At 34.6% G+C, this 22,522-nt stretch overlaps 1 protein-coding gene across 1 annotated transcript; it reads left to right on the plus strand.

The window, feature by feature from the left end:
- Window positions 1-1,664: 1,664 nt before the first annotated feature.
- Window positions 1,665-12,385, plus strand: LOC129275673 (uncharacterized). The gene is made up of 5 exons (XM_054912173.2): window positions 1,665-2,031; window positions 7,808-8,070; window positions 9,059-9,120; window positions 9,754-9,858; window positions 11,031-12,385. Exons 2-5 carry the CDS (start codon window positions 7,826-7,828, stop codon window positions 11,582-11,584), a joined length of 966 nt encoding a protein of 321 aa, XP_054768148.2. The 5' UTR covers window positions 1,665-2,031; window positions 7,808-7,825; the 3' UTR covers window positions 11,585-12,385.
- The last annotated feature ends 10,137 nt before the right edge of the window (window positions 12,386-22,522 follow it).

A 22,522-nucleotide genomic window follows, 5' to 3' on the forward strand; every position in this document is an offset into this window, starting at 1 on the left:
TATATAGGGAGTTCATTTTGAATTTTCATTAGGAAACTGTGTGATAAAATCAATAATAGTTCGATTCATCGTTGTGTTTTCACTCCATAGAGTTAGTCCTATTTCAGTTGAGTCAAATCATAATTATGAACGGAAGCTTTAAAGTGCCGTCGACTTGTGAGTTGGTGGGATAATTTATCTGGCCATTTTGATCGACATACAGCTTTTTGTATGTCGACTTGGCGAGAAAACGTATCCGACCATGTTTTCTAGTACTCATTAAGCCCACGTTATTTTAGCGAGTTTAATTCTCATCATCCAGACAAGTCGACGGCGCTTTAAAGCTTTGATTTATTTGTGTTTACATTTGTATTTCTACGTAACGGAGTCAATTTTTTCTAGGAATGGCGCCAGTTGAAAATTGATTATATATTCCTAGTCAACGTAAGGACTTATTATACATTGACACAAGTATATTATGTGCTATAAATAACAATAAGACTTTTGAATTAATTTAAAAAGGGTCAACATTTTGGGTCGCGTACTTATTCGCTCGCTTGATTTTCTCATGAATTTTTGTCTCATATTATATACGCCATGGCCCCCTCAATTTTTTGGCTCAGTACATATCGGAGCAAGTTTTGTCACCTTGAATAAGAGAGACCATGCAGTGAGGTAGGCCTAAGGACAGTTTGGGCTCCATCATGAATATTCATATACAAATCAGCTGGGCTTAATTTTATGTTTTTTCAGATTCTTGCCTCAATTTCTTTTTAAAAAAAACTTTGAAATCGTTCAAGACGAGACTGCTACGCTTGAAGTTACGCTTTCTCCTTTATACGTTTCTTGTGCTTATGAATATTCATGAGGCGTATACCCCGGTATATACTAGCTAAAATAAACCCTATTATATTGGAGAATGTCTAACCTTCGAGTTTCAAGTCTACATTCAAGTTTCATATCAAAAGTCATACTTTCGAGTCATCGAGTCATAAACAAAAGTTTCGAGTAATGATGATTTTTTAGTCATATTTCGGGTAATAATTCAACGTTCAAGTCATGAATCTATACTTTCGCATCTTAACAATATTTCGTTTATATAAGAAAACTTCGAGCTAACAGCAAAGTTTAAGTCATAGTGATTTTTTTCGAGTAATAAATTATTTTTTCGAGTCATAAGAACGCTTCGAGACAACAACAAAATTCGAGTAATAATGATCAGAGTTCAAGAATCTATATTCGTGCATATATATTAAAATGGTCACTTATTAGTCTTGTGCATTTGAGTGTCCGATCGTCTACAAATAGCGCTTCATCACAGGAAGCGCCGCCCGTTTGCACGAGCGTTATATATATATATTGCAAAAAAGGTATATTTTTAATTTTATATCGTCATGTTGTATATTTCGTCAATCGCTTCGATGCCGAATTGGAGCCCGGCCATTATTATGTCCGACCAGTGAGTGCATGAACAAAATGCAAATTGTTGTTCATGCTTGATAGATCGTTTGTGTCTTTCATCGTGACTCAGGTATAGTCTGATTCATTCACAAAACTTCCCTTCATTTTATATCATGTTGCAATCTGAAAGTAATAGGGGTTTGGTGAATCAATAAATTGTTAGGCTCTAGTGCACATTCATTATTGAGCCCTTCATAGAAAGTCCACTGATCGTAAAAGAGCTTACAGATTTCATACAATAACCAACAACTATATATATTATTGCCGTACGCATATGAGATGGGCATTGAAAACGCAACTGATACATATCGTTTTATGTGAGAAGTCAAACTACCTGCAATGCAGAAACTGAACAATATCTAACCAAGTGGGTAGCCGACAATATACTGTGCCACCGGTCCTAAAGTGATCAATAGTAGATGAACTCATGCTTTTTATCTCTCATCGCGTGGGACAAGATCAGTACCTCATTTGGGAGGCTAGATTGACTTCAAAATAACACCATCCGGCTCGTTCTTGTATATAGGACTGAATTTGGTAGGGTCCTGTAGGCCTATATAGGCTTTCAAGGATTTGGTAAACCAGATATAGGTGAGTTTATATGTTTTAAGCAAATTATAGTCTATAGACTTCGAATAGCACATACGCCAAGTGAATACATATTGGGGTGTATTGCACCCTATCAGTGGAAAAGGATGCCAAAACTTTCCTTTTATTATTATTTGCACCAGGAAATGCTCGTTTGCACCCTAAAAGTTGTAACTGTTCGCATTTTAAGGTGCATAATACGATCAAATTTGCACCTTGACATGATTGTGGTTAATCTGTTAGGGTGCATACCCTGACGAACAGTTTGTTGTAAAAATAGCAAATAATAATGATAATAATAATGACAAATATTGGTAAAGGTATGAGGAAAATCCATTTAATATTAAAGGTCAAGTCCACCCCAACAAAATGTTGATTTGAATCAATAGAGAAAAATCTAACAAACACAATGCTGAAAATGTCATCAAAATCGGATGCAAAATAAGAAAGTTATGACATTTCAAAGTTTCGCTTATTTTTAACAAAATAGTTATATGAACGAGCCAGTTACATCCAAATTAGAGAGTCGATGATGTCACTCACTCACTATTTCTTTTGTTTTTTATTGTTTGAATTATACAATATTTCAATTTTTACGAATTTGACGATTAGGACCTCCTTGCCTGAACCACAAAATGTTAAAATAATGGAATTCCACGTATTCAGGGAGGAATGGAACTTCATTTCACATGACAATGACGAGAAAATCAAAATATTTCATAATTCTCATAATAAAATACAAAAGAAATAGTGAGTGAGTGATGTCATCAGTTCCCTCATTTGCATACCGACCGGGATGTGCATATAACTCTTTTGTGAAATGAAGCGAAACTTTAAAATGTCATAACTTTCTTATTTTACATCCGATTTTGATGAAATTTTCAGTGTTATGCTTGTTGGATTTTTCTCTTTTTATTCAAATCAACTTTTTGTTGGGGTGGACTTGTCCTTTAAGAAAGTTATTAGAATTTGAAGTTTTTTATTTGAGACGTCATAAACGATCAGCTGCCCAATATGTTAATAAAAAATGCACAAATTTCATTTTTTAGTGGTGTGTGATGGCTTTTTTCTATTTTCTTTTTAGGAGCGCGTGTGAAATGATTTGTGTATTAATATACGGAACATACAATAAATAACCATTTTCAATTTTCTGAGAAAATGACATTTCATTGATTTTTTACCATACGATATGTAAAAAAGCTGCTCGCATATGACGTCACAAATGAAATGATTAAAATTCTAATAGCGTTTTTATGTTTTGATGATTTTTCCTCAAATCTTCACCAATATTTTTTTCTGCTATATTACAATAAGATTTTTGTCAGGGTGAACGTACCCTTTTAAACGATCTAGTGTGTAATGATAAAACCAACTAATCGACCAATTACACATTCTCAAATTTCTTCAGATTATATATTCAATTCAATTCAAACATTATTTTCTTCCGACTTACATTACACAGGTTACATCCAATTTCATTTAAAATAAACAAATCAATAAAATAGTACACTCGTAAAATAGTTGGGCGAAAATGATATGCAAATGAGAAAAATTATGATGTCGCTCACTCACTATTTTTATTTTATTTTTTTAATTAGAAAATATTTCATTTTTTAAATACAAATTTTGACAATAAGGACCAACTTGATTGAACCATAAAATGTTGAAACAATGGTCATTCTACATGTTTAGTGAGGAGAAAACTTTGTTTCACAGGACAATAAGGAGCAAGTCAGAATATTTCATATAATAAAATACAAAAGAAATAGTGAGTGGGTGACATCATTTTCATACCAACCAGGATATGCATAATTGTTAATTAAGCGAAATGTCATAACTTTCTTATTTTACATCCGATTTTGATGAAATTTTCAGTGTTATGCTCGTTGGAATGTTCTCTTTTTATTCAACTCAATTGTTGGGGTGGACTTGTCCTTTAACTTCTCAACGAAAGCTTTCTTTTGGGAAAAGTTGCAGGCTGTATACCGTGAACGGCATGGCATCCTGAAAATTGGTCAGTCTCATTACAAATCAAAGCACATTTGCCAATTCTGTGATATGGAAAAGCTGGCTGTCACATAGAATTCTCAAATGAAATATTAGGGATTTTTCGCAATAGCAACGTGGACGGATTCAAGAACACAGTAGATGTGTCGAAAATCCCCGGCAAATGACAAAGCACAGCTGGGAGCTAGTCTTTGTCGAAAACTGGTGAACCGAAACAACAGTTTCGTCCAACTTTCGGAGCTGACGAAAAAATTGCAAATATATGTCGTTTCAGTGTCTGGAGTTGTTAAATCTCTTTGAATTACACACAGCAAAAACTGTGGTGTTAACCAGTGTACATAGAGGACCACACCAGTTATTTTACACCGGTGTTAAATTGACAGTGTTAGTTAAACACCTATAGGTGTTATTACAACACCTTTGGTTGTTACATTTACACTCTTTGGTGTTATGTTCAATATCTAGGGTGTAACTTTAACACCTCTGGTTGTGGTCCTCTATTAACACCAACTGGTGTCAGTTTTAACACCACAGTTTTTACAGTGCATAATTAACTCAAAGACGAGCACAGAGGAGTAGTACGACTTGTCTAGTTGAGGTCTAATCTACAAGTGTTTATTCCAACACAATCAAGATACTTTCACTATTACAACTACCGATTCAGGCACATATAATGATAAATGATAATGAGTCAGAGAGGGGTGGGGAGAGGAAAATAGGAGGAAGCATTGTGATAATGGAATGTCCACTGTTTGGACTTTGGATGAGGGAGAGAGAAGATACCAAGAAATAGCAACCACAGGGTTAAAGAGAAAGTAGATGATACAATCCAGTAGACAAGTGTATGTGTTTCAGGTATATACAGTATAGCATGCAAATACACACAGGAGGGACAGGAGTCCAGTATGAATTAAACTGCTGTTTCGATTCACCAGCTTTCGACAAAGACTTCTTGGGTTGTTCATTGTCGTGATTGGCATTTGACAATACATTTTTATGTCCTTGAATCCGTCGCGCGTCGCGGAAGCGGAAACCGCCTTTGGTAAGAAACTTCCAAGTATCGATTTTGAATTTAGGAAAGCGCTGGTCAGTCTCATAACGGTCAGTCGCACTACAGTTTGTCCAGCACCCCAAAATTAGCCCCTTTTCACCTGCATATTTTCTTTTAATTTCAAAACGCATATACAGTGGTGCTAAAAAGTGTGTGAATCTCCCAAGAAAATGCACTCAGGACTTCATGCTGAATGCTGGATGCATGTAGTCATTTCATTTCATTTCATTTATTGATTCCACTTTTAAAACAAATAACATAACAAATGTATTCGTAAACATAGTGTATCAATAATCAAATTAAATATCTAACATAAGTATTTAAACATCAGGTACACTACAAAATGTAAAAAAAAGTGAGGAGCCTAAATAAAAAGCAGAGCTTGTAGAAAATTAGGCTCCCATTGGGAGAAAATATAAGTTGTTACTTTGGGCGAACAAATGTGGAAACGGAATACATATTTATTACATTGAACGTTTTACACAAAATATATCGAAAGGCATCAAGTAACCAGAAAATGATGAAGTAGAAAAAGAATAACAATAGTAAGATAAAATGAAATCGGGAAACGACCAAAAGATGGAGAGGGGAGTCAAGGGACAAATAATAGAGAGTATAAGAAAGAAAGAATAGAAAAACATAATTATAATTATTATTATTAATATTATTATTTGCAGTCATCAGTACGATCCAGCATTGTCCCTCTCTAAGAGGTATAACTTAAGCTTGCCTTTGAAACAATTGAGAGAGGGGCTATCAATTAACCAGTTCGTTATTTAGGCTGTTCCAGAATTTGGGTCCTGTTGTAGTAAAAGTGCTATTTGCAAAAACGGTTCGGGTTTGTGGGAGGTGGTAATGATTAGCTTGTCCCCGGGGGGGGGGGGGGGCACTCAGTATATAATGCATAGTGGGTATGTGCCGCGGAGGGGACCCCCATTTTTACACTCAAATTTCCGTTCCAAGGCATAGCATTTTTGTCTTATTGAGAAAAAGAACAAAGAAAGCCGCTCCAAGGCATAGCATTTCCTTCTTATCGAGAAAAAAGAAGAAAGAAATCCGCTCCAAAGCTTCGCATATTACGCCGTTCCGGTCGCATTGATCTGCTACAATTTTGGTGAAAAGCGGCCGTAGAGCGCTTTTCGACCATCGCCTAAGCGCGAGCGCACCCGGCGGAGGCCGCGCTAGCTGCGTCATGCACGATTGCCCGTTCCATAGGGATGTATACGCACTCACAGAGATACGGAGATCCGTTCCGAGGACCCCCGTTTTCACAAACATTTGTAGTTCCGAGCCCGTTCCTAGGACCCTCCTTTTTACAATAAGCCCGCTCCAAGGCCCCCGTTTTTTGCCTCGCCCGCGGCACACCCCTACCACTTTTTTGGTCGAGTGCCCCCCCCGGGAGCTTGTCTAGTTGAATGGGAATGTAAAGTAAAATTGCGTTGAAATAATGGCGCAAAGGCATCTGGTAAATTGTCATTCTTAAGTTCGAACATAAATATACCAAGGTTGTACAAATATAAATCAGATATTTTCAAGATTTTGCAATTATAAAAAAGGTTGTTTGTATGAGCACGAAATCCAGCGTTATTGATGGTTAGATGGTAAAAGATGACAGAACTTGAACAATAAGATAAGTTCATTATCTGGTGGGTTTCATTAACTTTTTAGCACCACTGTATTAATATACATGTGTATATCTATTTTCTTTTTAAATTATAATATTAAAACGCTTTTTATCTATGTATGCATGTGCGTATCTATTTTCACGATCTCCGCTTTAATACAAACTTCAAAACGCTATATTTGTTATATTTATTCAATAACGAACCAACATGAATGCCTCCTCTTGAGCGTCATGCTATTGATTTGATCGGTATTTCGGGGCCTTTGTTATTTATGGAAAGGGCTTTTAAGGGGAAAACCCAAATGCTCGGAAAAACAACAGACAAAATAGCTGAAATGTATAAACAGTTTAAGAACCTTAGCGATGAAGACAAATTTATATTCATAATGAAACTTGATAATGAAAACATAATTGATCATTTTTGTAAGTTCTTCAAAGGGATTATAAATAAGAGGGGTGAGTTTTAACATCAAGTACATTTTTATTTTTAAATTTCATTCAAGCTATCTAAAATCCACCAAAGCCATCATTACCAAAGATATATCTCTAACGTTATACATTTATTTACTTCCTGATTTGCATTCGATAATTAGATAACTTATGTATATTGCATCATGCTACACCTGTTTTATGTTAAATTTCAATTCGTCATTCCTCTTTGTATATAGATGTATATCTTTATAATGATTGGAAATCTATGTATGGATGTATTACTGATTTATACGACATACAGTTATGAATGTTTTTGTTTATGTTATCATTGTATATAGCTTAAAACAAAATATTCATGCCATATGAATGAAGTTTGTTAATAAATTCAAATTCAACAAAGAGAGAGAGAGAGGAGAGTGTGAGAACATTGGAGAAAGAGAGAGTGTGTGTGTGAGGGCTAAGGAGATAAGCACGTAAGTTAATTAGATCGTGAGAAAAAAGGGGGAATATATTTAGTCTTTAGACGAGAGTTTTTTTTATTATTTGTATCATTTCGCCCAACCGTTACCCAACCTATCTGCTTAGACCTGCTACTGTTAGACATATTCTCCCCTTCCTGGGAATAGTTCATATGTTTATTCACGAATATTTTAATTCCAAACTAGGTGGAATCCTATAAGAAGATGGCTTTCCCTTCTTGCCTATCCCTGAAAGACATCCCATTCCGATACCTCTTTAACTTCTTCGCGACTGTTCAGTCCTTGGCCATTATCCTTGATAACTCTGAGAGCGATGGCCGAACGTTCCTTGCTGCACTTGGCTTCACGGAAAACCAGATTAACTACCTCTACGACAGGTACAGAAGACCAGTCTTTGAAGGTTTGATAATGAAGCGTCCTGGAAAGGAGACTGTTGGAGTTATTTACCGGTAAATAACAATAATAATATTTGAAATTTATATAGCGCATAATAGTCAAAAGACTCTCTATGCGCTTTACAAAATATATTGAATAAATAATACATTAAATCTTATCTGAATTATACAATAAACCTAAACCTTAAGAAGACAAACCACCTCTCCAGAAGATTTTTTTTTTTTGGGGGGGGGGGAGAATTAGCTGTGGAGAAAATGGCCAACCTCGACTGGTTGCCATATAAACGAAGAAAATAGAGAATGAGGAAGAGCAGGAGAAGAAAATAAGATGACGAAGAAGCTATAGAAGAAGAAGAATAAGAAGGAGAAGAAGAAGCTAGGATTTGATTAAACAAAAACAACTCAATAAAATAAACAATTATACAAAGTCGCACCTGGAATTTTATAAAAAGCAATTTGGTAATATATTTGATTACACTTTTATTTCGGAAATTGCTTGTTAAATGGATGAATATCTATTAGATATTGCATATTTAATTTCACTGCTAACCTGAAATTTATTTGTTTATTATTGTTTGTTGTACTGAAAATATTATACATGCACTCACCCAGAAAATAGTATTTTTTTTTCAATATCATAATAATATAACATTGTTCTCAGGGGCCGCGGAACGGTTTTCAAAGTGGGGGGGGGGGGGGGGCTGAGCCAAAAGTGTGGGGGGGGGGGAGCTGACAATGCAAAAAAATTGCAATCATTTGGTCATTTTTACGTTAGTTGTACACGGTTTTGGAAAAAAGTGGGGGCTGAAGCCCCCAGTCCCCCCCCCCGCTTCCACGGCCCCTGGACTTCTGGATCACCAAAAATGAGTACAGCCAAAGTGAATCATGACTGGGAATGGACAAGGCCTCAATTAATCAACATTATTAAACCCACCAGAAAAATATATGCCCACATCATGTGCTATCCAATCCCCATCATGATAAATATTTCACTGTAAAAATGTATTGAATTTGAAAAAAAAATCTACTCTTTGGTTAACAGGGCTCTGGCGTCGAGTCATCAGGAAGAAGCCTTACGGAAGTTCTACACATGTCTCTGTGAAAGTGAGTTTACTCGTCATAGTCATAAAAAATTAACCTTTTGACTCCTGAATTCTGTAACTCCCATAGGCTTAATTCGTACAGATACCACCAAGTTTCAGTAAGCATGTGGTGTATATATAGAAACACGTCGTCATCGTCACGACACAATCTAAAAAGAACAGACCAGTTAAAAAGATATTCGACACACAAGGATCAGTACTAGGACCTTTATTATTTACTTCACACGAAAATGACTTGCCAAACAAAAGTTTTTAAAAAAAATGTATTTTTAGAGCACATTAATTCTGCAGCTACAAATCTTATAAACTATTTTTTAAACATATTTATGATTAAATAGGGATTATGCCCATCTACTGTATATACATGTATATTTCAGGTTATTTAAAAATGAAATAACGATAGTGTAATTTTGAGTTTGGATATAAATATTTGTAATAAAAAAAATAGTTACAGTTTTTCACTATAGGCCGAAAGAATAGAATTTTGTAAAACAATTTAATATCACTTTGACTAACACATCTACAGTATAGACCTTTATAATGAAATATTTTCAGAACTTTGAACCACGCACTCACAAACGACAAAATACACGAAAAACCTCTTTTATCACGATATGTTATGTTTTAATTCCAGATTTAAATGACCGTCGACCAGATCAGGATTGGATGACTATATTGAATTCAACCAATTATCGACTCTCCGCTGCAGTAACATGGCCACAAATTCTCATGAGAACATGTAATTTTGTTACAAATATTCTTTTGTTAAAAAATGTCCATAATTTTTTTTAATACGAAAGTCAACGAATCTTTCCATAGGCCAATACAAAGATTTGAGATAGTTTAGGGGGCATGATTTTGTCCAGTTTGGTCGGGCAATTGCATTTTCCCCCCCAAGGCATTTTAATATTGTCATTTTATTACAGTTTCTGTTATTTATAAGCCCTTTATTGTTTTGCATGGTATTTGTTGGGGTAGGCATTGGCGTTCAGTCGATTAACACATATCCCACCCTCACTGCTCCCCTTTCATGGCTATTACACATAAAATGTTTTGAAGAAACTCGAAAGCAAGGGAGTGAAGCGACCGAGTTTGTCATGGGGCGTATTTTAAAGTGAAATTAAAGGAGAATGAAACTCTTGGAGCAAGTTAGCTTTTGTGAAAGCAGAAAAATCAAAGAATAAGATCAACAAAAGTTTGAGTAAAATAGGACTAGCAATAGAAGAGTTATGAGCAATTAAATGTCGAGATCACTAATGCTATGGAGATCTTCCCATTGGCAATGCGACCAAGATCTATGATGTCACAGATGAACAACTCTCCCCTTTTGGACACTGAAAATATACCCCAAAACATCTCTTTTTGCTCATTCTAATCATATGACAAACGATTCATCAATGATATAATGTTGTGAAACCTCTGTACTTGTCCTCTCATAAAGAGAACACCTCACATTGTGATAGACTCTGTAAAAGTGAGAATATAAAGTGAAATAAGTACTAAAGTAATGAGGGAGTTGTACGTGTGTGACATCACAGATCTTGGTCGCATTGCCAATGGGAGGATCTACATGGCATTAGTGATCTCAATATTCAAATGCTCATAACTTTCTTATTATTCATTCAATCTTCCTCAAACTTTCAACAATACGTTTCTTTGATTTTTCTCTTTGATATGGATTCAGCTGGTTTCAAGGGTTTCATTCTCCTTTAAAAAAATTTCATTCATGCAAACTTTTTGGTAAATTTTGTGGAAAATTTTAAGTAAAAAAAACAACAACTGTATGTTTTCACAAATTATTGGGGGAGGGGCAACTGCCTCCGCCCCACGCTGTGTAAAGCCATGCCAACTCTTTGTGTATTTTGATATGTATTTTCAAAGTGTTCCTCTTTTTTCTCTTGCATTACCTAGACATCTATCCTATCCTGGATCGCGTGCAGAATATCTTATCCTGGATCTTTCCATTCAGCTTGTCCTACGCCTCCGACATGTACCGGAAAGTCAGTAACTTGATGAACTTTTTGTACATGTTGGTGTGGTGTGTGACCGTTGTCCAGAACGTCATCAGCATCTGCACAGAGGGGCGTCCCCACAACCTGGTAACCATCTTCATCTCCATATCTCTATGGATCAAACTTTACCTGACCAAGGAACCTCTGAATCAGCTCAGAGAGATTTTGACCAGAGGAAGCGACGAGGCGAGAAGGCGGAGAGCTGATTTCCTCTACAAGGAGGTCCGGATCGCCCTTCTCTTCGTGTTTTTCTTCAAACTCATTCTCCTCTCGCTTGGTGGCATCCTTTTCTATACCTACCCCCAGATGATCATTGATGATTTCCAAAGCAAGATGACTCAGTTTGTCTTGTTTCTTTTCGTCTTTGAATTGTGTCATAATGCATTCTATTTGAATGCATTCTACAAAGATTCGAACATTTTCCGGATCATCGAGGAGCTCTTCCCACAATAAGCATGGCCCTGGGAAGCGGGGTACTGGGGGTGCTGAAGCATGCATGCACCACAAGATTTTCCTGGGGGGAAGGGGTAGGTCTGAAAAATGGAGAACTGTAACCCCAAAATGACCTACATTTTGTAGTGAAACCCTTTTCTTTCTTTTTTTTTGTCAAATTTCTCTGGACAAAAATGACCTTCATTTTTTAGTTATACCCTAACTAAACCCTTATTTATTTGCTTGCCAAATTTACATCAGCACCCCCACAAAAAAATCGTTTTGGGCCCAGGGCCCTGACAATGAGAAATTTCGATAATTGCTCCCAAATGAGACTGTTAATAAGCAATAAAGATCGGCTTGATTTTTATGATATAGCAATTTATATTACTGCGCCTTATTTTTTCAGCTAGTGGATGATATGACCTGCCACTCCAAAAAAACATTTAGTCTCCCAAAGTGATATTTTTAGTGACATTTCTAAAGCACACCCTCAGATTAAAAACGAAATATAACTTGTCAAATTTGATCAAAAACAACCCACACAGAATGTCAGAGGTTATGCCCTCAATGATATCAGTTAATTGCTACCTCGTCAAAGGGTTATGTCCAAATGGTGAAATAATTCGGACAGTTTTTTTACATTTACTTTGCATTTTTTACTCTAGTGTGTGTATGCCTTTTGTAAGGGCATGTGTATATTCATGGAAAATGTATTGTTATAACTATATGACGCAATTAGGCTAATTTTTTGCATCTTATGTGAAAAAAGAGGGCATTCATATTATGTGATATATATGAAATATACATCTAATTATGTAATATATGTGTTTCATACTTTGTGTGACTGTGTGTTATGTGTATAAACAAATAGTTTTTATCACCTTGATAAAAAGGCTTTGACCAAAAGGTCCAACAAAAATTGTATGTGGTTTATATATATATGATATATATATATATATTGTTTAGATTGTAATATATAGGGCCTATAATACTTTATACAGCTTATTCAGTTAATCACTTCACAAAAAATGGCTTCCGAATATGTGTGTTCTATGTATCAAATATAGCACGATTTTCCTTAATAATTCATATATATTTCTTTAACTATGAGGGAAACATGTAATTAAAAAAAAAATTAATGAAATTTTTTGAAGAAAAAAAAAGAAAAAAAATGTGTACTTGTAATGTATAAAGAATCGACACTAAAGATGGACTTAGCGCTTATGTCTACCGTTATAGTATGCGTTCTTTTATAATTCATTTTCAATTCTAACATTACAGCAATTTCATCCCTACAGGGATTTATGAGCAAGAAATTTGATGTAGTTGTAGATAAAGCACGAAATAAACTATAAGTAATTCAATTACAAATTTACAATTTTGTAGAAATTATTATCAATTGCAAGTCATGTTCTTGCAACATTAACTCAGATATACTACCCACCGAAACATAATCTCTGATTGTATTCCATGGACCCTGTTTCACAAAACATGATAAAAATTTAGTCATTCAATTGCAAGTTTACAATCTTGTACAACTTATAATCAATTGCAAGTCATGATTCTTGCAACATTACCCACCGAGTCATCATCTCTGAATGTATACCATGGACCCTGTTTCATAAAACATGTTATCAATCCAGTCATTCAACTGCAAGTTTACAATTTTGTAAAACTTGTAATTGCAAGTCACATTTCTTGCAACATTAACTCAAATATACTACCCACCGAGACATCATCTCTGATTGTATTCCATGGACCCTGTTTCGTAAAACATGATAAAAATTTAGTCATTCAATTGCAAGTTTACAATCTTGTACAATTATTATCAATTGCAAGTCATGTTCTTGCAACATTAACTCAGATATACTACCCACCGAAACATAATCTCTGATTGTATTCCATGGACCCTGTTTCACAAAACATGATAAAAATTTAGTCATTCAATTGCAAGTTTACAATCTTGTACAACTTATAATCAATTGCAAGTCATGATTCTTGCAACATTACCCACCGAGTCATCATCTCTGAATGTATTCTATGTCCCCTGTTTCATAAAACATGTTATCAATCTAGTCATTCAACTGCAAGTTTACAATTTTGTAAAACTTGTAATTAATTGCAAGTCATGTTTCTTGCAACATTAACTCAGATCTGCTCTGATTGTATTCCATGTCCCCTGTTTCATAAAACGTGTTATTAATCCCAAGGTACGCCTACAGCTACTATGTTTATAAGCAACTGAAATCATTTGATTTGATTTCTCAGTTTAATACACATTCGTGGTGATTTTTATTTTGAAAATGGAATTTGAATTTATTTACAAACTTCATTCACTTGACATGAACATTTGTTTTAAAATATATACAATGGTAACATAAAGAGAATTTTAACAGTATATCGTATACAACAGTAATACATCAATAAATTTGTATTGCGTAATACAATATCTTTAAATTTCCAATTACTAGTAATTGAAGGAAATATGTATATAATAGCATACATCTATATATAAAGAGAAATAACGTATTGAAATTTAGAATAATGAAAGTATAACATAATGCAATATAATGAAACGTATATATGTTTATCTACTTATCGCACACAGATCAGGAATTAACTTTAAATATATAATTTATGATAGAAAAAAAAAATCTTTGGTACACATTGGATTTTAAATAGTCTGAATAAAAGGAAGAATGGAAAAATGAGGTTGATGTTATTATAATGACTTTGATGAACTCATATAAATAATCAATTATGTTTTGTAAATTTGTCTTCTTCGTTAAGATATTTAAACTGCTCATACATTTCAGCTATGTACAACATTTGTTATTGATTGAGCACAAATAAAAAAAAAAGATTTTGAGAACCATTCGTGTTAAAATGTTTTTATAAACTTAAATTACTATCAACCAGTATCACTGTACATTATTCTTATTAGCTGAATTATGTTTACATTGATGAATACAGAACCAATAAAATAAAAGAATAGAAAGAATAATTTTGTGTAAGTACTGCATTCTATTCGGGGAAAACTCTTGCTATTCCGGTCACCAATATATCACTCACATACGATTTTCTCCTTACGACGTGCTTTCATCGAATGCTATTCATTCTGTTTACAAAAAGTAATCAGTAAGAAAGAAAATATGTTTAATAGTAAGATTTGATTCTCAAAATAACCCCCAAATATTGATATTTCATTGCTATTTCCTCCATTACTATACACCATGATGAAATAAGATAGAAACTAACTTTCTGACAAAGAAAAGACAATACAATATTTACAATAGTACGTAATACTTTTTAATTTCCAGTTTATTATAATCTCAAAATGCCAGTCAAATGACTGAAATATATAAATAACTTCCAATATACACTGTTAAAACTCAATACCTGTAGTTGTAGCATATGATTTCACGAGACATTGTTTAAAATAAAGATGGCTGTCACCATATCATGATAGATCTAGAGCTGGGGGCCGTTTCATAAAGCTGTTCGTAAGTTAAGAGCGACTTTAAGAACGACTAGTGAAAGTTTCTTAGGCGCTTAATCATCGCCAATACCATTTACCACAAGAAAGGATCACCAGTCGTTCTTAAAGTCGCTCTTAAATGAGTTACGAACAGATTTATGAAACACCCACCAGACGTTGTACAAAGAGTTACGATTGATCCGATCAATCGTAACTCTATGGAAATCCGTCAGTGTCATAATCTTTTCTACAGGAAATTTGCAAAATGTCCTTTGTAATCAAAGGAGAACACCCCAAATTGTCAAGAAATCAATGAATTTATGGATATGCGTTCATATCTAGGATTTTTTTTTGAATAAACATGCATTTCATATGTTGATTTTGCTGGCTTTCCATAGTTGTGATTGATCGGACCCATCGTAACTCGAACCTAACCTAGTGAAATCATGAAATCTAAGCAAAAAAGGAAATGATCACCAGACACAACATATCACCAGCACAGATAGGCACATGTGGGGCAGTGTAGTAATCATGATTTGAAAATACTGAAACGCCATGCTTATTTTGTCCATTTCTAAAAAAAATTACACATTTTCAACAAGAATCAGCTGGGCAATTCCATAAAATAATCAAGCATTCTGTACGTCCGACCCCCATTTTTCTCAAGTTTTACTTCACTTCATAGACTGACCAAGTCCTGGTCATTTGAGAGCATTACAGACTATCAACAGAACAAGAAATCAGAGACAGAGAATTTCATGAAGGTCCCACATATAGGGGGTCGGACGTACATATTTTATGGAATTGCCCAGCTGTAAAATATTATATACTGAATACCAGGGAGTAACTTTAGCAGGGAGGCAATTTTATTTGATTCTTTTCAAACACATCCAAGATCGTGACAAACATTTCGATTAAAATGAAATATGCGTCCTACAGGGGCCATGGCATGGTGTCAAACGTGAGTGCAGTGCATGCAAAAAAACAAAACAATCAGACGGTCCTTTATACGTTTTTTGAAGAATAAAAAGGGAAAGGGGCATTTAGTGCCTCTGGTTCCATGGCCCCTGAAATATATGAAATGAAAATAAGGATACATAATAACCATCTGATGAGATATGAAATATTCATAAGTAATATTTGCTTTTTGAAAGCCCCTATTTAATGGAATATAATCATTAATACATTTGTCAGGAGTTTAAATACTCACTTGGAGGGTGTGTCACCAAAAAAAAAGTGATTGAAAACACATACTTCAACATTTCTAGATGCATGCAGATGTACATAGTAATGCATAGAGGCAAGGGTGAGATTGTGGGATGGGAAGCACTCTATAGTATTCATATTTGCTAGAGCAGTCTAACAAAAATATGGCAGCATAAACATTGACTCTGAAATTGTTTATATCATTATACACGATTATAAATTTTCTCTCCCGCTACATGTACATCGCATCAACATTCAGTATTCTATACTTGGTAGAACAGTATAACAATAGAGCACAATGAACATTTGACTATGGAATTACTTTATCATGATATTTGGTCCTATATATCATTCTCCAAGTAGATCTCTCCCACTCCCGGGCTCCCACTACATATTATTGACATCCCTGTGAGTATTCAATACTTAGCATACATGTAGCAGTACATAACAATAGAGCAGCAGAATGTACAATATTGAGATTTAGTTAAATTTATTGTTTAAACTATGATAATGACATTATTCGGGGCTAACCTCGATAAGCATCTTGCTATTATGTTAGCTCCAATTACCAAATGTTTTGTTTATATGTGATGTACTATTCCCTGTAATTGTACCTGACAGTGATATTTGGTAATAAATTCAATTCAATTCAATTCAATAAACATTTGACTATGGAATTACTTTATCATATTTGGTACAATATCATTCTCTGGGTAGATCTCTCCCATCACATGGCATCGACATTCCTTTGAGTATTATACACTTGGTTGAGCACAATACAATAGAGCAGCATAAACATTTGACTATGGAATTGTTTTATCATGATATTTGGGACATTATCATTCTCTGGGTAGATCTCTCCCATCACATGGCATCGACATTCATTTGAGTATTGTACACTTGGTCGAGCACAATACATAGCCTAGGCAACATAAACAATGACTGGAGTTTCTTTATCATGATATTTGGTACAATATCATTCTCCAGGTAAATCTCACCAATTACATGGCATCAACATTCCTTAAAGTATTTTATACTTGAATGAGCAGTATAAAAAATATAGCAGCATAAATATTAAACGCAGACTGTGGAATTATTTTATCATAATATTTGGTACATTCGTATTCTCTACACAGACTCGGTCCACTATGGGGAGTGACAGGCGTTCAATGTGTATTGTATATTGTTGAACAACATGAATTTCACAACATCATAGTGACAAAATATCTGATATGGACAATGTTTTTTTCTGTGGAAAAAAATTTCTGTAGAAAATAGCATAAAGGTTATTTTGATAGCATTTTTCTGAGCTTCCATCATTTACATACTCTATGAGTCACACAGTGCAAAACTTCTAATAGAAATTTCTGGGCCCCGTCTTACAAAGAGTTGTGATTGATCCAATCAATGGCAACTATGGAAAGCCAGCAAAGTCAACTTATAAATTGTATGTTTGCTCAAAAATTTTCTTAACATATGAATGTATATCCATACATTCACTGATTTCTTTACAATTTGGTGTGTTCTCCTTTGTTTACAAAGGACATTGTGCAAATTTCCTATAGAAAAAATTATGACACTGATGGATTTCCATAGAGTTACGATTGATTGGATCAATCGTAACTCTTTGTATGATGGGGCCCAGGTGTCTATTTGTTTCTCTTATTCTGACGGACAGACAAAAACTACCTGGAGTTATTAACTTCAATTCTATTTGTTGTCCTTGATCAAACTTATCCAACACTACAATGTACAATGTATAAATTTGAATGACTGGAACAATAACACAGCCACACAAAGATACAGACAGGCTGGCAAACATCAAATGTTTCTGAATCAAATTTAACAAAAAGCCACACTGCGGTTGAGACCAATGAAGCATAACGTTAATGGACACAATTTTAAAATTTAGATGTTAACTTTCTGTAGCTTCTTTGTGACCGAGCCAAAATACTTAAACATGCCCATGGAGGACTGACTGGGAAGTTTGTTAAATCCCATCTCATTTTTATTGGCCTTTCTTTTGCCAATTTGTGACTTTAGATTCTGAAACTAATTAGGCGGTTTGAAGTTTGTTAAATCCCATCTCATTTTTATTGGCCTTTCTTTTGCCAATTTGTGACTTTAGATTCTGAAACTAATTAGGCGGTTTGAAACCGCCTCTATCACAAGAATCCCCGTTAAATTACGAGAACATTTTTAGGCTAAAAAATACCCATTAATTATTCCTGCATTCACACCGCCCCGAAACATACCCTTCGGGATAAATTCCTGTAGTTAAGAGCATTGCGCAGTATGGTCTAATAAGCAGGCAAGGCGCGAGATTCAAAAGCACTAGCCCAGCAGCCACCCACAGCGCCCGCGCCCAACGACATGCTGGGATAAAAGTTCCCGTAAATTGCTTTCACATTGCCAAAATACCTGCGACCTTGGAAAAATCCCCGCGAAAGTTCTCGTAATTTCGCCAAGTACCTACTATTTAGCGGGTATTTTCTTTCGGGGAAATTACGCGTAGTTTGCTTTCACATTACCAAAATACCTGGTATTTTCTGATCAGGGTAAATTTCCCGATCAGAGAATACCTGGAACTGAAAAACTTCGAGGCGGTCTGAAACCACCTATTGATGTGAGGGGCTATAGCCTCTCTGTGATTGAACCAATCTCTTGATTATTGACATACGTGCTCAGTAAAGATTATTAAAGCTACAATGTAGCCTGTGTAAAAATATTGTTCCTTTTGACCGAGTAGAATTTGTGCATTGCCCTTGTAAAAGTTTGTTTATTGGCTTTGGGAAGTTGGAACCCAGTTGAAAAAGTAAGAAAACATGCAAGCTCAACAACCAAGTCCATCCTGATGTTAATTGGAATAAACAGATCAAAATCAAACATAAATAATGCTGAAAACTTAATAAAAATTGGAAGAAATATGAAAAAAATTATGGCATTTCAAACTTTTGCCTATTTTCTTGGGATATTTTTATGCACAAATAAAGTCTGGGCTCCGATTGGCTGTCGGAAGACGTCGCACCATAAATTTGTGCCCCTCATTTTCCATTTATGTGTTTCATTGTGTCCTCTGTGGTCCGTGACACAAAGCTTAGCAATTATCGTAAACAATTTTCTATGATTGATTGCATTGACTACAATGAGTCATGAAAATCAAGCGTACGATTAATCGCTAACCTTTGTGTTACGGGCCACTGCTCATTCCAAGAGGTATGCGTGTATTTGAGTTTTGTCAGACGTGTTTCAATCAGATATGATTATTTCCGTCTGGGACTGACCTTTAACGTCACCATCTGAAAGACGTGACCAGGGCTTGAACCTCAAACCTCTGCATCAATTTGTAACTTCCCCACATAGCTTGCATTACAGGCGCACGCCACAACGCCCAGTTTGTTAAGTAGCAAAGCTTGCCTCTTCTCAAGACTCTTTTTAATTGTTGGGTCACAATAGTTCAAAATTTTACTTTGCAAATTTCAGTCAAGAATGAATTTAATGTAGGCCTACCAAATATTAGATATATACACCTTAATATAAGAATTAACATACACATTGACATAATATTTGCCTCAAAGGGCTGTATGATGTGCTTTTAAACAAACGTAAAATATACAGATAACTTTAATCCCCCAAATAAAAATGGCATTACATTCAATGAAAATATATTGAACAAAATAACCAGAATTGAAATGAACATTAGGAGTGGATAATAGTTAATCTTGCTTTTTATTTGAGAGTGATCACTCAATTATTATATAAAAATATTATCTTGTGTTTATACATTAACAACATTTGTGGTTTTAAAAATATCAAATTTTTGAAGAAAAAAAATATATTTTATTTCTCAATAATGTTAATGGCTCCAATCTGGAAATTTTCCATAATATCCTCTGAATCCTATGAGCTATTCAAAAGATGATAAACTTTACTTGGTAAGCATATATCAATGAAAGATTAGCACCACCGCACTTGAACATTCTCTAGAAAAAGTTATTTGACTAAAATTCTGGAAATTACTCTTGATCCATTAGAAAACTGAAATGTTTTCCTTAAATGTGTGCTCAATCATGCATGATTCAATAGATTGATTTCACCTTTTTAGCGAAGAATTTAGTCAGTAAGTACAATTTTACCTAGTTATTTGCCACCATCCCCGGAAAAAAAACCACCACTAAAACTTATATTATAATATAATATAATATTTTATTATTAGAACTTATATTACAAACAAGTGGAACGCCTCTGGCAGTCTCGCCTGCATTACGCGATTTAATATAGCAGCAGTGCTAACTTTGAAAACTACTATAAAATAATCATTCACAAAAACACCATTCATATAATGACATAATACCACGTTCATTGACCATAGATGACATTTGAACGGTGACTTAAGACTTGTCAACTACACCCATGTCCACATTTCATTCACTCTATCCATAAACTTTCAAAGTTATGATGGCAATTCAACAATTACCCCAACATGGCCTACGTTTATTGACCTTAACTGACCTTTGACCTTGGTTTTGTGACCTGAAACTCACAGGGGATGTTCAGTGATACTTGATTATTCTTATATCCCAAGTTTTATGAAATGATCCATAAACTTCAGAGTTAGGATGGTAATTTAACAAAGACCCCCAACACGGCCAAAGTTCATTGACCTTAAATGACCATTGACCATGGTCATGTGACCTGAAACTCGCACAGAATATTCAGTGGTACTTGATTAACCTAATGTCCAAGTTTCATAAACTAGATCCATAAATTTTCAAAGTTATGAAGGTAATTCAACAAATACCCCCAACTTTGCCAAAGTTCATTGACCCTAAATGACCTTTGACCTTGGTCATGTGACCTGAAACTGGTGCAGGATGTTCACTAATACTTGATTAACCTTATGCCCAAGTTTCATGAACTAGGTCCATATACTTTTTAAGTTATGATGTCATTTCAAAAACTTAACCTTCGGTTAAGATTTTGAAAATAATTCTCCCAACATGGTCTAAGTTCATTGACCCTAAATGACCTTTGACCTTAGTCATGTGACCTGAAACTCAGGCAGGATGTTCAGTAATACTTGATTAACCTTATGTCCAAGTTTCATGAACTAGGTCCATATACTTTCTAAGTTATGATGTCATTTCAAAAACTTAACCTTAGGTTAAGATTTGATGTTGACGCCGCCGCCGCCGTCGGAAAAGCGGCGCCTATAGTCTCGCTCTGCTATGCAGGCGAGACAAAAACCTTATATTAATTTGAAAATCCAATACACGGGCAACACATTTTTTTATTTACCAGCTTAATTCCATCCAAGACACTAAGATGATTCATTTATTCATGCTCGTCCCCCTCATATATCTTTTCTAAATATCAGGGGTGTGAGTGGTCACAAATAGAAAGATCTGGAAAAAGCTGAAGAGTGTTGAAAAAATCTGAAATAGAAAGATTACCCCTACTTTTTGTACAGAGGAAAGCCAAAAATAACCTGAAATTAAGCTGAAAATCAAAACAAAAAAAAATCTGAACTCTCACACCCTGTAATATCCTGTACATTAATCTATGAGGTACATTAAATACCATGAATAATCTTAAAAACATAATGCAACTCTCAAAAACCACATAAAACCCATTTCCTCTCAGAGAATGATACAATAACACTTGGAGTACATCAACATATGAAATAGAACAAAATATATTGTAATTTATGCTTATCAATAAAACCACCTAAAATCTCCCTGTAAATCCTGTCAGAAGTAATGCATTTTCATTTGAATACTTTCACCAATTTGATTTCATGACACTGTTCATTGAATTATGAATGAGATAATATATGACATGGCAACCCAAAACCAACCATGAGTCACCTTGAATAAATTTTTGAGCTTTTTTATTCAGCTTGAAAAGGCACATCCTATGCTTTAAAATGATGGATAACTTATGAAAAGTCGATCAGCTACAAAAAAAAACACTCAATTACTTGATTGAATGTAGAAATAACTCAGTGACAGCTTCAAAGACTACTATGGAGAAAAGAAAGTTTGAAGTTTGTGTGATTTACTCAAGCATGAGGCATTCTTTGTATAAAACATACAGTCTGGAAAAAAATGGTGTCGAATAAACTCTTGTACAGTATATTGTCTCTTTATTCAACTTTAAAACTTCAAATATCGACAGTATGAAGAATTACTCTCATTCAAGTACATGTAAGCTAATTTTCTTATATTTCATTTTTGGAAACCAAATGGGTTTTGGGGTGACTGGTCACATAC

The sequence above is a fragment of the Lytechinus pictus genome, chromosome 14 (genome assembly GCF_037042905.1).
Source record: "Lytechinus pictus isolate F3 Inbred chromosome 14, Lp3.0, whole genome shotgun sequence".
Taxonomy (NCBI): Eukaryota; Metazoa; Echinodermata; class Echinoidea; order Temnopleuroida; family Toxopneustidae; genus Lytechinus; species Lytechinus pictus.